This window comes from Salarias fasciatus, chromosome 5, assembly GCF_902148845.1.
Source record: "Salarias fasciatus chromosome 5, fSalaFa1.1, whole genome shotgun sequence".
In the NCBI taxonomy this organism is placed as follows: Eukaryota; Metazoa; Chordata; class Actinopteri; order Blenniiformes; family Blenniidae; genus Salarias; species Salarias fasciatus.
In genome coordinates this window covers 19,946,013-19,958,873 of record NC_043749.1, presented here as the reverse complement: position 1 = coordinate 19,958,873, position 12,861 = coordinate 19,946,013, and the positions used below count along the sequence as shown (strand labels likewise).

The window sequence follows — 12,861 nt, the reverse complement described above, 5'->3', positions numbered from 1 at the left end:
TAGGGTAATGCAGGCATTTGTTTCCGACTATACAGTCTTGATAATTGAATAAAAGTGGGGGGAAAAGCCTTCTTCTTTTCTGATTAGATTCTTTCATTATTAAAAAGATGGGTGCACATCAATGTAGAACTGACTGAACAAAGATATTTTATTAATTCAAACAAACGCATGACGTACTGTATCTCCCCATGAGGCCGTCATATCTGTCTATTAGGCCTAATAAACTGATTTCTACTCCCACCACATGCCACAGAAGAACAAAAAACCCTGAACTGGAGGTGTCCCTCGCCAGCGCTTCCGTCAAGCTGCAACAAGAGATTAACAGCCTGTGTAATTTGAGGGCACATTTTCATTTTCCCGTGGTTAAAAATACATTGACAAAAGAGCTTTAACTTTAACAAGGGAGACAGAAAGTACAGGGCCACTCAGCAGTTCTGAGGCAGAGCACCTGGAGCTGCAGCACACGTGGCGTCTTATCTGCAGGACTGTGGTCCTTTTGGCCCGTAGAACAGAAGACTCAGCAAAGAAGGAGAGACTCGATCAAATCTGTGAGAATTTACATCCTTAATATGAAATGATTCATGAAGACATGTTATAGTCCGACCTTTGGAAAACTTCTACAGCACGTTATATGACGGCAGGTGTGGGGGTTATGAGGACTCCAGGGAAGTCCGGCACACCCTGGTCAGGTTTCTCGTCCATAACAGAACGACAGAAAGTCAGAAACACTCACATTAATGCCTACGGATATGTCCGAGTCATAGATAGATCATGTTTTAGGGCTGATGGAAGAAACTAGCTGCAGTTTCATATCAGGGATATTCTCACTGTGAGGCAAGAGCGAAAACCAGGACAACACAAGACCCAGCCGAGAACTCAGCTTCTGTAGTAGAAAAAAAACATCAGATTCTCATTAAAAAGAAATCATCAATCACTTTAAAACACACTGACGTGTGTACAGCATACTCCGACATGAAAGCACCACAGAATGACATATGTAGCACACTCTGACCTATTTATAACACACACACTGACATATGCACTGAAGACTCGTACTCAACACACTCTAACATACAGGATGCTCTGAACAGATGGATCCACACAGTCTGACTCACACCGGAAAAGTTAAATGACCTAAATGTAAATATTCAGTTTAGTGCGATCACATGTCAAAATCGAGGTTTGTCATAATATTATAAACAGCCACACATAAGTTTTTAATTTAATGTACTCAATGGACTCAAAGGTTTCTGGTTGCTTAGGAGTGTGTGAGGTTTATACTTCCCCACATCAGACATCATGTACATGTCTCAAGGGAAACGACAAATTCCCTTTTCTTAATAACAGCCAAGCTTACAGCAAAGGAAAGTCAAGACATTTCAGTTCTGCATGTGTTTCATTCCCCAAACTGTCGCTGTTTCTGAAAAAGGAACTGTGACCCGGACACCTGGTCGAACCTGCTGGTTTTATGATGACGCTGTTTTTATACACGGTTTTATATATTCGGTTCATATGTGAGGAGCACATTAACATCATCAAGCAGTCATTTTCTTTACCAACACAGCGTTCGTGAATTCTTCTGGTCGTCATAAAAACACTGTCTCACTTGAGACTGTTTTCTTCTCACACAGTAAATTAGTTTTTTTTAGGGATGGCTGGTGGTGTAGTGTTTCACCCTTACTTTTACAATATCTTACTTTCATCGTCATAAGGCATGATTACAAAACAGCAAATAAAAACACAGTGATACATGTTGTATAAAGATCAGTGACCAAATCTTTCATACCTGACTTCGAGACAAAATATGTCTATTACATACAAATTTCTCTTAACTTAAATTGTTGGAAAAACAAAACAAAACAAAAAACTCCACTTGGGATTGAACTGATAATATGACTAGAGTGCAAACTACATGTGATTATTCTGAGCCCTTGTGAGCATTGACCACATTTGAATTCCCTGGTGAAACACTGCTGCGGGGTCAAAAAAGTATCTGCTTCTGAAAGGCATGACGGCATCAGCACGAGGGTGATGGGATTCTAACATAATCACTCAAATGAACTGCAAACCCAAACCTTGTTTTCTGTTTGCAATGACTCAGAGAGCCCACTAGAGGACAGTATTAAGCTATTTTCAAAGTGATGCTCTCTCTGTGTTGATCAGACCTGAAACAGCTGAAGAAACATGTTAGAGGTGATCGAGGAGTGTTTATAAAAACTGACCTGTCATGACTTGACCGTTTCCTACTGGCTCCTGTAATGATTAATCACTCGTACTAAAAAGGTCTTGTGCAACAATCGACTTGCATAAATTTCACAATACTAAATGATAACAGCTGAAGTTTTCAGCTATGTGATAAACACAGACGACAGTGTTTTCCAACCCTGATCCTGAGAGACAGATTGCCCTCCATGATTTCAGTGTTTCCTTTCCCCCAGCACAGCTGAATTTAATACAGAGCACATTTTCAATCTGAGCGCAGAGCTCATTGATAAAGTAATCATTTGTATGTGTGGTGGAGCAGGTAAGCCGATCGAGGGCCTCCAGGGGACCAAATGCTGGAAAACAAGCATCTACACAGCTGTTTCATAAATCTAGAGATTACGTCTCTGAAATGAGAAGTGAAACACTGCTTAAACTTCAAGCAAGTCAGGTTGTCTTTGTGAAACAGCTATAACAAGAGTTTCATGGCATTAACACACATGTTTTGCACAAGTCATAATCACTCACTTTGTTTAATAAGAATAACTGGCTTAAGTGCATTGAATGTAAATCATCCTTCTTTTCTGGTTTCAAAAACATATTTGAAGGAGCCATATTTAACTGCTGTACTTCAACTCTATGAATCAATAATGAAACCTTTCCTCTTGGAGATAAGCAGCATACGGATCTATAAAAGAGACTACACTTCAGATGCAGTTCTCACACCACATTACTTCGCTATTAGTTTTCAGACTTGTTCTAATCTTGCTGCTTTGTTTGCATTGCTTTAGCTCTGCGACACTTCGAATTAATTCTGACGTGTGAGGGTCTGCTGGAGGGGATGAAAAGTATTGATGACGTCAGACGGAGTTGGCATGCCAACTCAAAGAAAGGCGCTCGTCTACAAAACAGCAGCTGAGGGTGCTCGAGTGAAAAGGAACAGGAGCATTCATTCTGCGGCTTTTCATCATCCATAATGACAGCACAGTGAATGAGGCCACAGCTCAACTTTCCCTGGATGTTAGCAATATGTCAGAGTTACAGCAACAGCAGTCAGTGGTGACAGATACATCTGATTGGACATGAGACATTCTGGGAGTGTTGACATACATGATGCCTTCATGAGTGCACAGCGAGGCAGAAATGTCCCGTTTCGAAATGGAAAATCCATTTCAGAACCTCTCAGACTTGAAAACTTAACATTGGGAAGAATGAATGACATCCCTCAACACAACAAAATGAGAAATGCTGAAAATTAAGCACTTAGTATTAAAAAAAACTTTGCACATTGCAGATGGATATTTGTTCAGTTTTCACTGGCCTCGTCTGTTTTGTATAAAACAACAACAAACATATTTGCATGGATAAAAGTCATCAGTGTTATTGACTGTAAATGCACATGCCTGTGTGACAGCTCACGTGGGTGATGAAGACATTGTTAGTGATGTGCAGGTTTCTTTGGAGCTGGTTCCTTGGTTGTTGTTATGTTAACTCCCAGCAGGGAAATAGGACTTTCCGATCGCTAAATTATAAAGTGTCCAGTTTCCTGAAAGCACCATTAGCAGGCCAGCCCTGAGAGACTTCACAACATGTAGCACATCACTCAAAAAGCTGTTCACAAACAGCTAAGAGAAGTTGCACCCGATTCAAAGTAGTGGATTCTACATTATTTTTTTTTTAAAAAAAATCAATACATTGATATATCTAAAAGCAGCAGTATTTGTTTTAGCACAGACTACATCAGTCAAGCAGTTTTGAGACGCTTGTCAGTGTCAACCAAGTGACAACCAAACACGGAGCTCCATCTTCAGCAGTCACTTCCTTTTCTCCTTCTGCAGACGGGAAGGTGATAATCAACCGCAGTTGGGGAGTCTTTTTGTGAAAATGCAACACAATGCCATGGTAACCTCGGAAGGGGGTTGCCCAGGAAACCACCGTCGTCATGGAGACTGCATCACTAGGCGGGTTCAACAAGAGGAGGGCGGGGACGCGCGGCACGTGCTGCCTCCTTTCATCAAGGCTGTTTTCATGCGCACATGACCTCAAACACAATGAAGCATCCTCCGCCCGCTTTGCTTGCCGCTGCTGCAAGTTTGCGAAGACTCTGAATACTTCTCTAAGCATGAGATTGACAGTTTGAGCAGAGATGACGCATTGTTCAGTTTTTATTGAATATAGGCTATAGAGGCAGTTCTCAATAAAAATACATTTTTACGAAAAAAAAAAAAGAAGAAGCTCAATGTATATCTTATGATACGTGTCTGCATCTACACCACTGTGCACTGTATTACCTGGATAATGTCATCAAAGACACCAACATGTCCACAGGTTATGATATTAAATATAACCTAAACAGGCATACTTGGTTATTTAAATTACCATAGTCTACGTTACTGGACGATGAAGCTTTTCTCTCCACGAAGCACAAGACGTCGGTTTTTGACGGACGGGTAGATTCAATATAGTGGACTACAGCTACAACGTGTATCCCAACCATGAACACCAACAACTTTCGCATTATTACATCAAGATATGTAGGCATCATGTGGCACTGTACACCGAGGAAATGCCTGTTTTAACAAGTCATTTACTCATTGTTTACATGCGTAATTATTACTTTTCCAGTGCACGTGTTTGTTTTTTTGGTACGCTTAGAATTGAAACGCACATAATTAGTATAAAAAAAAGCTATAAATGTCTTGTTAAAACTGACATTTGCTGCGTTCATCCACAGATATGGACTGACACGTTACGATCGGCTAAATAGAAAAATATCATAGCTACTGTTGGTTCATGCTCAGCGTCGGGGCGCATTTACACGTCCGTGAAGATCTTTTTGATGTTCACGCAGTTCTGGTTGTTCTCCGTGGTGAAGTTGGGCTGTTTGAACGCGCTGTGGATGCCCTCCTCTATCACCATGTACTCGGACTTGCTGAGGGACGAGGAGCTGCACGACCTCCGCAGCTCCTCCGCGGGGAGGTGCTCGCAGCTGCCCGCGTTCAGGTAGTGCGGGTGCTCCTCGCCGTCCGTCTCCCGGTGGTAAAAGTAGTTGAAGTTGGACACAATCACTGGCACGGGTAAGGCAATGGTCAGCACGCCCGCGATCGCGCACAGCGACCCCACTATTTTCCCACCGATGGTCACGGGGTGCATGTCTCCGTATCCCACCGTGGTCATAGTGACGACCGCCCACCAGAACGCGTCGGGGATGCTGGTGAAGCTGGACGAGGGGTCGTCCGCTTCCGCGAAGTAAACCGCGCTGGAGAAGAGGATGACTCCGATGAAGAGGAAAAAGATGAGCAAGCCCAGCTCCCGCATGCTCGCCTTGAGGGTCTGTCCCAGAATCTGAAGTCCCTTCGAGTGTCGTGAGAGCTTAAAAATACGAAAGACTCTCACCAGTCTGATCACTCTCAGGATGGCCAGGGACATCGCCTGCTGGCCGCCGTTGGTCTGCCTCTCCGCCAGCTCCGTCCCCAGAGTGATAAAGTAAGGGATGATGGCCACGATGTCAATGATATTCATGATGTTTTTGGAGAAGGTAGTTTTGCTGGGGCAGGCAAAGAACCTGACCAGCAGCTCGAACGAGAACCATATAATACACAGCGTCTCGATAACAAAGAAGGGGTCAGTGAACGGGCTTGGCACGGAGGGCGCAGTGCCATTAACTGCTGGCGCCACCGTGGCTTGGTCTTTCTCATCCCGAAATTCCGGTAGAGTCTCCATGCAGAAAATAACTATAGAAATCAAAATAACAAGCACTGAAACGATAGCTATTCCTCGCGCTGGCCCCGAGCTCTCAGGATACTCAAACAAAAGCCAAACCTGCTTTTGGAAATCGTTTTTGGGGAGTACTCGCTCCTCTTCCTTTATAAAACCTTCATCCTCTCGGAATTTCTCCATGGCCTCCTCTCCGAGTTGGTAAAACCTGATCTCCTCCGAGAAGATATCAATGGGGACATTCACGGGTCTCCTTATGCGCCCACCTGACTGGTAGTAGTACAGGATGGCATCAAAGCTGGGTCTGTTCCTGTCGAAGAAGTACTCATTCCTCAGTGGGTCAAAGTAGCGCATCCTCTTCCTCGGGTCTCCCAGCAGCGTGTCGGGGAACTGGTTGAAAGTTTTCAGTTGCGTCTCGAAGCGGAGCCCCGAAATGTTGATGACCACCCGCTCGCAGCAGCCCTGCCGGCTGCGCTCGTACCGCTCCACGGACAGGTGAGGCGCCGACAGCACGGCGGAGTCCTCCAGCATGTTTTCCACCGTCATGCTGCCCCTCTCCACCCCGGCATAACCCAGACTGACTGTCACGTTGTTTCCGCGGTGCCTGGCAGACGAGGGCGACTTGATCCCGCCGGAGGTCTGCTCATCCATACAGGTGGTTTTCGGTCTGCTGGGGCAGAGTGCGCCACGCCACTCCCAGCCAAAGCCTACAGCTTTGGAGAGCTGAGGCCGACGCCACTCACATCTCCTCTAACCATCACCTATCTCTGCGTATCCACACGCCAAAGCGCTGCTCTTCCCTCTGCCTTTTTTTTTTTTTTTTTTTTTTTTTTTACAAACACGTCGACACCCGCCCACGGCGCGCATATGTCTGACATACGTCCACCACCCGCCCAATCGGAAATTAACTTGACACTTAACGTGGAGCACCCTTGTGCACCGAAACAAAAACACTTGATGGAATCTCATCCACACCTGTTTGATCCAAGTTAGATTGTTGCTTCGTGCGCCTAGTTATCAAATCATGTGCAGGCAAGCTTTTGTCGGGATTTATGATTTGGCAATACCATGAATAATACACTCAGTATGAAAAAGAAAAACACCACTTCAAGGTTTCTTTTTTCCCCCCCTTTCTCTTGTTTTGATTTTGAATGTTTGCGTCTAACTGCTCTGACAAAGACAAAGTAACAACATTAGTCATCGCATCGCTGTTCCCGCTGAAAATGAACTGATGTAATCTGGATTTTTACAACAAAGCGCTTCGCTGTGGATGTCAACACATCCTCTGTCCACAAGCGATGAGCAAAAAAAAAAAAAAAAAGCAATGAATTAACGAGCTTTTCCTTCTCCTGCGCGTCTTCTCTCTTGTTGTGGGGGTGTTGCTCTCCATGGTGCTGAAAACAAGCGCGCGCCAGCTTGGAAATCAATGTGCGCGCTCCTCGGCAGCGCTGAGTGGAGTTTATTATCTGCCCAGCTCGTCTTTTGTGTGCGTCTGAAGATTATTCTCTCCCTTTTTGCGAACATAAACAGAGAGGATCCGGGATCAGTCACCTCATTTCCACTCGGAAAGCGAAAACACTTTGCCGCCACGTGTTGATCGGATCGCCCCAAAGAGGAGTCTGGAGTGTCAGCCTTTGTAAATCCGTCATTAATGACGAAAATGCAAAACCGGTGTTTATAATTCACTGTGACAGGCTTCATCAAAGGGGTCCATCAGTGTTTGTGGATTAGGGTGACATAGGAGGGGTTAATGAGTTCAAATGGGATTCGAGGCTAATGCACAATGTCCTTTCATTTTTATTGTGCCACAATGGGTTTTAATTTCAGCATGTGCAGCCCAAAGGGAAAGCTCAGCCTCTCTCATCTCCAAATATGGCCACAACAAGCACTCAACTATGAACATACTCAGAAAATCCTCTTACAGCATGACACTGATCCAAAAAACCTACTGACCCCTTTTGGTCTGCATAAAAAAAAAAAAAAGAAAAAAAAATGGTTGTAGGGCATGGGAAAAAGTCTCCCTCTGAGGAATAGAGCATATAAAAAGATAAGCACATGAGAGGTGAAAGTGAGGCAGTAAATCATCTCATTAGACTGCATCATTACAGCTCAAGAACCAAATTACTGAGAGACCATTTGATTCATCCTCTTCAATTAGTCCAAGGGCCTGAAAATAGGTAAAATAATTTTTCTGAATAGGATCTTGACTTATCACCATAGAAATAGAAACATTAATTTTTATGTTACGTTATTTATCTTGTCTGTTTCTCTGAATACTCACTGCATCGTACAGCAATTCTTCAGGTCATTTGTGATGAATCTTAAAACTGAATCAGATCTGCTTCTGAGTAAGACATGAAACCATTTCACTGCCCTGATCTGCATGTGCAAATCTCTAATTAAGAATCTAATTGAAATACTTGATACGTTGATTAAAAATGTGCTGAAAGAAATGCTATTTTCAGTTTCTCCAGTCTATTTTCATAATTTCAAATGCTGCTCTCACTCTTACAAAAACAAAGAGATCCCCACACATTGATGTTAAATGGCACTTGTCTGATGTGTGTGACTATAGCTGCACGGCAGTGAACTCAGGATTTTTTTTTTCCTGTCTTGGCTCCGAAGCCCAGAAATGTGGTGACCTTTTCCCCCTCGGTCTGATCTCAGTCTTGTCCCGCTTCCCACAGCCTGATTCTCCACCTCATCCTAATCCACTCCACACAGTACTTCCGCACAGCGACATTCAGAACCATGTAAAGTGTGTTTTTTCTCGACTGAGTTATTGCTTGAGTAAACAAACAGTAATTTAACGGCAGCTTGCTGCTCAGCAATTTGATGACCCACCGGACTGTGAAGTCATACATGCCTGTAGCAGCGATGGTGGAGTCACTCATTGTGAAAACAATGCAACCAAAGCAAGCTGTAAATTTGTCTTTGCAAAGTAAGAGAACAGAGCACAATACCAAATAATTCAAATTAAAAACAAAAAAAAAAAGGTTAACAGCAGCCAAACAAAACCAAACAGTCCAGAGCAGAGTGTGTAGCTCCCATTTAATCCCACCCAAATGAACAGGACCAATGACCTGAATCAGCTTTCGCATCAGAGCTGAAACAGTCAGCTAATCTATGGCAAGACAACAAGCTAAATTAAAACTAATCAGTTATTGGATTTACTGGTTTGGTCATTTATCAAGTGCAGAGCGACTGACTCTCCAGCCTCTCGAATGGCAGAGATGAGCAGCTTTCCTCTGAAACAATGAAAAGCTTGCATTAGGTGTGTTTAATAGTTTTGTAATATGAATTCAATACAATCTCTTGTCTATTAGTTCCTGAATGATTGAAGTTTTAATCAGTGCAACTTTGAATATGCTACCCTTAAAGTGTGAACTGATTAGTATAAAAATATTCAAAGTGTATTTATATACATTTTTTTTTAAGTGAGAGATTTAATAAGTGGCTCCATGGTGGTTCAGTGGTTAAAACTCTCATATCGTAGAACGATGATCCTTGCTTCATGTGCAGAGGGGCTTTCTCTCTGTCCACACAGGGCTTTTTAATCAAGGTACTGTTTCCGCCATTTGTCAAAAAAATATGCAAAATGCACGACTCTAAAGGCGCTCGTGAATGTGTGACTGTCTGTCTCTCTGTGTTTTTCCTGTGATGGACAGCACATCCTCACACACAGTACAGGAAGTACAGACAATATAAAATGGATGCTCAACAGAAACTACGGCATGCATTTTCCAAATGTTCAACTTATTCAGTGCTTTTAAAAAGTCCTGTTGCCTGACCTCAGTAGCAGTAGGTGCTGTGAGCGTTAATCTAGGGGTTAAAGACAGACGTGTCAATACAGTCATCGATCAGCTTCTCTATTTGATTTCAAAAGACTGTCAGTGGAGCACTGCTGGAGTGAAATGGACATATATAGATTTATTTTGTTTGACTCCATTTATTTGCTCGAGGTCTGGCATGTTTTGGGAACATTGCTATAATTCACTTGCCTGCTAAAAAAAGACACACACAAATTTGGTAAATGTTAAAAATATACATACATATTTCCATCACAGTGACAAATCATCCTGCTTTTAATGACCTCCCAGTGGTTGCAAATCAGTAAGGATGGGAAGTTTTGTCTGGGTTTCGGTCTCCATGGCAACAAAACATCAAGTGTTTTGCAAAGAGGGAAAAATAGTTAAGTTGAAGACGTTACATAATTTCCGGTCCAACTCGTGCAGGAGCGAGTAGACCAGAGACTATTTTTCACATTCCCATCGGGGAATGAACACGTTACATACAGTATCAGTATTAAAAGGAGCCAACCTGTTCGTGTGTGAGGGCGAGTGTGCGTGCTGAGAGCAAGGCCACTTATCCAGCCCTGAAGAAGATAGATTTAAAGCTTCAACCCTGAACAGAAGAAACACTTTCAGTCCCTCACAACACTCATTATCAGCCACTATTTCACGTCTCTTTCAAATCTGGCACTCTATCCGATCTTCGGTTTCATAGAATAGCTTGAGAAATACTTTAAAATTCCATAAACCTTTCATTGAAATACTTTGCAGACTGAAGGTTTTTAGATTTATGCTTTTGTGACTTTTAAAACTCAGTAGTAACAGCACCACTCCTCAGTTTCATCAGAAAATCAGTTTGAAAGGGTTAAAGTGAGCATAAAACCCAAATGCTTCACAATTTATAGCTTAAAATTGGCTTTAACTTGAAATTATGTGAACACTTCTACATACTTTTGAACAGAATGTGGAATATTCCAACCATAGTCACTTGGCCAATAAAAAGTGAACCTATCTGTGTGCATTTTTGGTTATTCTTTTTTATAATTTATGAGACAGTTATAGCTCTTCGCCACATAACATTCAGATTTAGAGGAAACTGAAATGATACGTTTTTACATCTCAGAATGAAAGATCTGTTCACAGTTTAAATATTAGTAGATTTTACATTCACTGAGATGACGATCTCTTTATCTGCCTATATAATAAAAAAGCATTTCAACATGACAAGAACATCATAAATATGAAGGCTACGAAACCTTTTTGAAAGTTAAACAAAACAAGTTTCAGTGCAAGACCATACTGAGGAAAATAGTTGCAGTGTGTATATAAGACCTGCCAGATTTCAAATTTAAAGCAAGCTGTAATTACTTACAGAAGAAATATAATCTTATTTGCATGTAAAACTCAACAGCTGTTAACCATTTTGTCTTATGTGAAAAGAAACATTAAGAAATTAGGTGTTTCATCGTCGCTTCTTTTGAGACAAAACATGCTTGAATGAAGTTGCAGATATTACAACAAACAACAGCAAAACAGAGGAAATATAATATCAGCTGCTGTTGATCTGTTCCCAACAAAGAGGTTTTAATTATTTTGAAAATCCAGGAAATCCAGCACTCAATCAAAATCTACTTCTTGCTGTGAGATAAAGGAGAAGGATAAAGGATGACGGAGCTTTATTCACTGACGAGGGGAGATACATTTTATCCCTCCCTGTGGTGAAAGCAATCAATCAGAAAGTGGGATTAATCAGGATGCAGCAAATGGAAGCCAGCCTGGACATTCGTATCTTTTTGCATTAATAAGAGTGCAGACTATTGGAAGACCTCATAGAAATTGCCTCGTGTTGCCTCAGCAGCAAAAACAGCCAAATCTGTCAAGGAATGGAGTCTGCTGGGTCTCTGACAGCGTGGAGAACCCTGGGCGTCATGATCCTGCTGCTGGGTCACAATATCTGATGGACTCTGACCACTGCAGAGCTGCAGTTTCGGAAAAGTTCTGATCCAGTTTTCTAACCAGCACAATTTGTGTTGTTGTCAAAGTCACTGAAATTATGCTACTGGTCCAGTTTTCAGGTTCTGACATCAATTCAGAGGACAAAATCTTTGATTAGAGATCCTACCCTGATCAGAGTTATTCACTGACAGTGCAGTGCAGGCATTAAATGAGCTCACAAAACACAATTCAAAAAACCTTATTAGCCATCCTGAAAAAGTACGTCTTCCTGCAGATACGGGTTGAAATAACATCTTGTTTTTAAGCAGTTACACCAACACAGATGATCTATTGTCCCCAGGAACTAGTATGGATGCTGACCTTGAACTCCACATGGCTATATCTAATCTCACAAACATTCATAAATGTTTAACGGCATTTCCATTCCACAAGGTCGTCCAGTCCATTTCACCACCACTCTCTAAGTCTTTCTGTTGGCTGCCTGCTGAGGATAAAACAGACCTATTATGTATCCAAACCTCTAGAGCTGAAGGCGGCTAAAGATAGCCCATTTTTTATCAGTCTGGGAAGTTAAAAAATGACTTATTAACGCTGGCAGAAGCTGGAATTTTAAGTGACGTTACAAATGACATTGTGTGCCCGGTCTGGAGGGGGATGAGCTCATTTTATATAATAATCCCTTCCCATAGATTTTAACAGCATTTTTCATTCTTCAACAGTGTCGAGTCTCAGAGAAAGAAGGAATGGCTTCCATCAGAAGTGACAGTGCTTCTTTTTGAGTAACGAGGAGCAAGGCCTCCTTTATCTCGCTGTTTCTCTGGCTCACAGGCACAAGCTGGTGGATCAATAAAGGCAGAGGGAGGCTAGAAAGAGAGAGACCGGCATCTATCGATCAGCTGTGCATCGGCTGTGATGCCTGCCAACACAGGATCATTATCTATCCACGCTGCCTGATGCCACAGCTGGCAGGAGTCAAGGTGAAGGCCAAGGTCAAAAATATGGCAACAGACACTTTTTTTTTTTTGCCTGAATTTTCAAAAGCAAAGCAAGGTAATAAACGAATGCAGTGATAATAAAACCCACTTTAATAATAGCATCAAGATATACATGCAAGCCTCTGACACACTGAACCCAATTACCTGAGGGCAATTTTAAAATTACCTTTTCAGATTTATCAGCCCAGACTCTCAGTCCA

The 12,861-nt window shown here is 42.3% G+C and overlaps 1 protein-coding gene across 1 annotated transcript; it reads right to left on the bottom strand.

Moving 5' to 3' along the window:
- Positions 1-4,886: 4,886 nt before the first annotated feature.
- LOC115387868 (potassium voltage-gated channel subfamily A member 3-like) lies at positions 4,887-6,714 on the bottom strand. The gene has a single exon (XM_030090737.1). It carries the CDS (start codon positions 6,568-6,570, stop codon positions 5,017-5,019), a length of 1,554 nt encoding a protein of 517 aa, XP_029946597.1. The 5' UTR covers positions 6,571-6,714; the 3' UTR covers positions 4,887-5,016.
- Between the last annotated feature and the right edge of the window lie 6,147 nt (positions 6,715-12,861).

What these genes read in the sequence shown, in the direction of transcription:
- LOC115387868 (XM_030090737.1), bottom strand. Translation starts at nt 6,570, where the DNA reads ATGGATGAGCAGACCTCCGGCGGGATCAAGTCGCCCTCGTCTGCCAGG.